Here is a 5,739-nt window from a genome sequence, read left to right on the forward strand (position 1 = left end):
AAAAAAAAAAAAAAAAAAAAAAAAAAAAAAAAAAAAAAAAAAAAATAAATTAAATAAAGAGAAGGAAAAAGGAATTAAATTAAGCAAATAAATTAAATTAATTAAATAAAAGAAAAAAAGAAATAAAAAAGGAAATTCATGCACTTATACACATTTATAGCAAAATAGATACAAAAAACAAGGGTTTAGGGTTTAGGGTTTAGGGTTTACAGCGTAATGCTCCGCAAGGTCCCCCTTGTCTGCAGGATCTGTCGGCCTTTGCTGCTGTAACTGCAGCAAAAACAGCAGCAGCAGCAGCAGAAGCAGAAGCAGCAGCAGCAGAAGAAGCAGCAACAGTAAAAATAACAACCGTAAGAGTACGAACGGTACGAATAGGGTCCTGTCTGCATCGTATAGCAAACCCTAAACCCTAAACCCTAAACCCTAAACCCTAACCTGTATTTGTTGTTGTGTTTTATTAGCATTAATAAATTGCATTGCTTCTGCTGCTCCTTCAATACCCGCAGATCTTCTCCTCTTTAATTCGTGCATCGCCGTCCCAAACCCTAAACCCCAAACCCTAAACCCTAAACCCTAAACCCTAAACCCTAAACCCTAGAGGCTGGCTATACAGGGAACGATATACGTGATAGCAGCAAACAAGAACAGCAAAACCCTAAACCCTAGCCTTTGCATATACACGCTAAACTACAACTAAGAGTTTGTGCTTACCTGGTGCTGTTGCTGCTGCTGTTGCTGCTGCTGCTGCTGGTGGTCTATCGAACTGCTGCTGCTGCTGCTGCTGCTGGAGATAGCGTGGAGGCGGGTACACTGAAGAAGCGGATGGAGCAGCAGCAGGAGGAACAAAATTGCCCCCAAATTTTTGCTGCAGCTGTTGCTGCTGCTGTTGCTGCAGTTGATGCTGCTGCTGTTGCTGCTGTTGCTGCTGCTGCTGCTGCTGCGGGGTTGTAAGGCGCGAGAGACACCGGAGCTCTGCTGTTGTTTCCTCCTTAAGGAGACGACCTGACGGACCCTTAAGGACCCAATCATATAGCCATAGACCTGCACCCTTCAGCTGCTGCTGCTGCTGCTGCTGCTGCTGTTGATGCTGTTGCTGCTGTTGATGCTCTATATGGTGATACGGAAACTGCTGCTGCTGCTGCTGTGGAAGTTGCCGCTGCTGCAGCAGCAGCTCTTCCTGCTGCTGCTGCGCTGCATCCCGCCTGCTGCATGCAGCGTCCGATAGGATACGCAGAACATGCGCAACAGATTCTTGGTCAGCAGCAGCAGCAGCAGCAGGAGCAGCAGCAGCTGCTGCTGCAGCTGACAGCACGCAGGCAGCTTCGTGCCATTTTTGCTGTACCACCTCCAAGTTGGACTGCTGCTGCTGCTGTTGCTGCTGCAGTTGTGAAGGAAATCCACACGATACAGCAGCACCTGCTGCTGCTGTTGCTGCTGCTGTGCTGCTTAGCTGCTGCTGCCGCTCAGCTGCAGCAGCAGCAGCAAACCACCGAATCGCTGACGAAGGCTGCACAGGGAAGAACAAACAACACAAATGCACACACAACTCTAAACCCTAAACACTAAGCCCTAATCTGTAAACCCTCAAAAGTAACAAGGGAGGGAAAGGCGACTAACTTCAAGGAAGGCATCATCATCGTCTGGCGCCATTTCGAGCAATTAGGGTTTAGGGTTTAGGGTTTTTGAGTTGTAGCTCTCTGTACACTGGAGATCAAATCTCCTGTGTTCAATTTGCTGAGAAAATTTCCTTCAAGAAGCCGATCTTGTGGAAGTGTACTAAACCCTAAACCCTAAACCCTCGTATAAACCCTACAAACAACCCTAAACCCCCCATGGTGTAGCCGATGATCTAACACGTTTGCTCTTTTCCTTTAATTGGGCTAAACCCTAATGAAAATTCATGTATACAAAGCTTTTCTTTAGAACACTGAAGCTTAATCTCTAAACCCTAAACCCTAAACCCTAAACCCTCGGGGGTTGTTATAACAGGGCCGCTGGTGGGGCCCCCCTGTGGCTGTGAAGGGGTATAACAACACCAATGACTGCTCAACAAGAAAAGAATAAAGATTAATATAGTAATTAAATAATTGAAGGATAAATCTTTTTTCTGTAAACCTTAAACCCTAAACCCTAAACCCTAACTTGCCTCTTCTTTCAGCCACAGCTGTCTTTCGTCTTAAATCAAGCAAACAGCCAATGAAGAAATGCAATTTAATTTGCTTTTTTAATTTATATTTCAATAAAAAACAAAATTATTAATTAAAAGGTATTTTAGTAAAAAATACAGATTCATCGTTACCTCTTCTTCCTTGCTTACTTCTTAGCAAGCTTGACGAGCTCAATTCGTGCTTGTTTGTTTGTTTTCTTCTTTATTTTCTTTCTTTCCCTTCTCTCTTTCTTTTTTTTGTTTTTTTACCACCTTTAGTCTTTTTTCTTGTGCCTGTTGCTGTTATTTTGCTGATTTATGCTGCTTCTTAGTGTTAGATTTGTCTTCTTCGCTTATGCCGTTTGTTGCTGTATAGTTAGCACTTTTTTCTCTTCTTTTTGTTGGCTCAACAGGCAAAAGAAATCTACTAAGAAAGGATTAATTAATTGGTAAGTTGTACAGGGAGAGGAAAAGGGAAAAGTTATACTAACCATACTCACTTCTTGCCTTTATTCAATGCTCTTACGGTTGACTGGCCCTTCATACTCCTTGCCGCTTATAGGAATTGGGGTTTAGGGTTTAGGGTTTAGGGTTTAGGGTTTTGAGGGTTTGGAATGTTTTAGGCGGAATGTCTCTCCCTGTTGGTCCTGAGGCTGAGCATCGCGAGGCCTCCAACTCTTGCACAAGAATAAAAAACGACCTTGCTGCTTGTATGCAGGCAAGTTGTTGTTGTTCTTACCCTATAAATAATCTTATGGACTTTTTGCTTATTAATGATTATGGTGTTCTTCCCTGTACTGTACTGTGTCGATTTATAAGGTGTTCCTCCTTTTTTTACTGTTTTTTTTTCCTTATTGATGACTTGTATGAATTTCTTCTTCTGTGTCTTTTATGCAGAATTCCCCTTGTATGAAGAATGGCGGCGGCTTTTGGGAATGCATGCGAAATGAAGATTGGAGGGAAGTGACTGTTGAATGTTTGGCTCTTAAGAAGACGTACGCGCAATGCAGAAGAAATCTGCTTAACCCCTCGATAAAAATGAGGGGAAATCTGCTGCATAGGTAGTAGAGGCTGTTAGAGGCCCAATCTACCAGCACCTGCTGTTGTGCGGAGAGTAAAAAACGTTATATTCCCTGAAGAAAAGATGATTCGTGTTTCATGTTTCTGCACGTTGGTACCGACACACCATTATGCGTGAGTAGAAACACATCGGTAAATGAGGGGTAAATGACCACCTCCTAAGTTCGTTTTATAATATTCTGAAGGATACAAGCATTATCTGTGCATTTAAACAAAAATGCAGACAAAATAAACATGAAAACAGTGCTAATCGCACAGCTTTCCATTGTCCGCTGTTCGGGTGTATCTGCACCTCCATCGGCGCAAGAGGAAACAACTCGTTTTTCATGAACATTTCATGTTTGGATTTTGCTAAAAAACATTCACTGCTAAATAAAATGATTTATTTTACCGTAAATACTCGAAAACCTACACTAAAATGTGTTTTTTCCCTGGGTTTCTCCTCTCCTTGCCTGTTCATATCTAGAGGCGAACAAGAAGATATAAGGGCAAGTACGTTTGTGGAGCCTTCCCGGCCAAAAAAAACAAAAATTCGCGACTTTATAGCGTTGTGACGGTGTTTATAATGCCTTACTATATGGCATTATTATTACTATTATTATTATTATTATAAACAGCCGTCATTCCCTCATAGGGAGCGCCCGTCGCATTACTGTACAAAAAAGTTGAACAGCGCAAGAGGAGAGCAACAGCGCTCACTGCAAAAAAAAAAGAAGAGTTGAATAGCATCTAATAAGAGTGTAATACAAGAGAAAACAACAAGAATTGGGCATCCCCTACAGTAAGAAAAACAAGAAATTGAATATATTCATATTTTTTTATTTTTTCCCTCTATAATCATCATAATATATAGTAATATTCTTATTGTATCTATATCTATATATATAGCTTATCTTTCCTTCTTTATAAGTGTTAATAACTGCATAACAGCCCTACTAGCTCGTCCTCCTGAATGGTATTGAACATCTTCTGCTGCTTTCTCTAAGTCTGGCTGCAGCACGAAGCCCGCATGCTCTCTGTGGTCTATACGCAGCATAAGAGGGTGAGTAGAGGGGGCCCCTAGGGGCCCCTGAGTAACATAAGGACTTTTTTTATGTTTATTATCCTTATTAGCTGCATCAACATCATCATCATTAGCAGCAACAGCAGCAGCAGCAACATTATCATCATCTCCTCTTCCTCCTCCTTCTGTTATCATAGCAGCAGCAGGAAGCTGCAGCTGCAGCAGGAAGAAGAAAGCAGCAACACGTTTACCATAGATAGGAGGGAGAGGGAGGAGGAGATCGGGATCGTGACGTAAATCGATCCCCGTCTCCTCCAATAACTCTCTTACAGCACCTATACGTGCCCATTCCTGCAGCAGCAGCTGCTGCTGCAGCAAATGTTCCCGCTGCAGCTGTGGCTGCTGCTCATGCTGCTGCTGTACACGTTCCTCTATAGCAGCAGCAACAGCATGCTGCATGCGTTGTATATCAATAGTATGACCACAAAAGACTAAATCCCCTCCTTTCTCCTCTACCTTCTCCCCCTGCTGCTGCTGCTGCTGCTGCTGCTGCTGGATAAATCGTTGTCTAGCAGCAGGGAAATCTGTCCAATCTGCATGCCCACCAGGTAATTGTAAGTATCCAATCTTATCTCCTTGGGGTGTATGTACAACTTGTTTATATTTATTAATTTTTTCTTTAAGCATTAATAATAATCCATGATTAATTATATTTAATAAAATAAATCCCCTTAGATTATTTATTCTTCCTTCTTCTTCTCCTCTTAGTGCAGCAGCAGCAGTTTGCTGCAGTGCATGCAGTGCATGCGGACTAGATACAGGAGATAATGGTATATAAGAAGCAGCATCAGCTGCTGCTGCTGCTGTAGATACTGCAGCACCACCTGCTGCTTCTGCTGCTGTTGCTGCTGCTGCTGCTGCTTCTTTTTCCTCAGGAGGAGGAGGAGGATTATATTGTCCCCATGTCTCTTGTAAGAACATTGTTAATAATAATAATAAACAAATACCTGTAGATAATGCTATACATAATCCTCTATGTTTGCTGCTGCTGCAGCAACGTATATTATTGTTGTTGTTGCTGCTGCTGATGCTGTAGCTGTTGTTGTTGTTCCTGTTGGTGCTGTTGTTGATGCTGTTGTTGCTGCTGCTGCTGCTCCTGTTATTGCTGCTGCTGCTGCTGCTGCATCTGTTATGGTTGTTGCAGCTGCTGTCTTCCGATTCTAAGAGTGGCTCCCGCATCGGCAAAACCTTCTTGCTGCTGCTTGCTGCTTGTCAGGACAATTGCTGCTGCTGCTGCTGCTGCTGCAGCTGCTGCAGCATCTGCAGCGGCAGACACCGTAGTTGTTGTAGATTAGGGAGATAGTCCAACCTTCTCTATGATCATACAATCTGCTGCTCCAGCTGCTGCTATTGTACCAATCCTGCTGCTGCTGCTACTGTCGCTGCTGCTGCTGCTGCTACTGTTGCTGCTGCTGCTGCTGTTGCTGCTGCTACTGTTGCTGCTGCTGCT

At 43.1% G+C, this 5,739-nt stretch overlaps 2 protein-coding genes across 2 annotated transcripts in view; both read right to left on the minus strand.

The window, feature by feature from the left end:
• EMWEY_00037630 (AAA family ATPase, putative) overlaps positions 1–1,650 on the minus strand; it is a gene marked incomplete at both ends in the record, with an annotated part of 4,202 nt that extends 2,552 nt beyond the window's left edge. The window contains 4 exons of the mRNA XM_013478650.1: positions 211–270; positions 436–545; positions 712–1,507; positions 1,618–1,650. Of these exons, the coding sequence (XP_013334104.1) occupies positions 211–270; positions 436–545; positions 712–1,507; positions 1,618–1,650 (999 nt within the window). The remainder of the gene's footprint in view (positions 1–210; positions 271–435; positions 546–711; positions 1,508–1,617) is intronic.
• Positions 1,651–4,115: 2,465 nt separating this feature from the next.
• On the minus strand, positions 4,116–5,210 carry EMWEY_00037640 (hypothetical protein, conserved; the record flags this gene model as incomplete). Its single annotated transcript, XM_013478651.1, has 1 exon — positions 4,116–5,210. The coding sequence occupies one exon, from the start codon at positions 5,208–5,210 to the stop codon at positions 4,116–4,118; it is 1,095 nt and encodes a 364-aa protein (XP_013334105.1).
• Positions 5,211–5,739: the final 529 nt, after the last annotated feature.

Source organism: Eimeria maxima, genomic scaffold (assembly GCF_000499605.1).
Source record: "Eimeria maxima Weybridge genomic scaffold, Emw_scaff566, whole genome shotgun sequence".
Lineage (NCBI taxonomy): Eukaryota > Apicomplexa > Conoidasida > Eucoccidiorida > Eimeriidae > Eimeria > Eimeria maxima.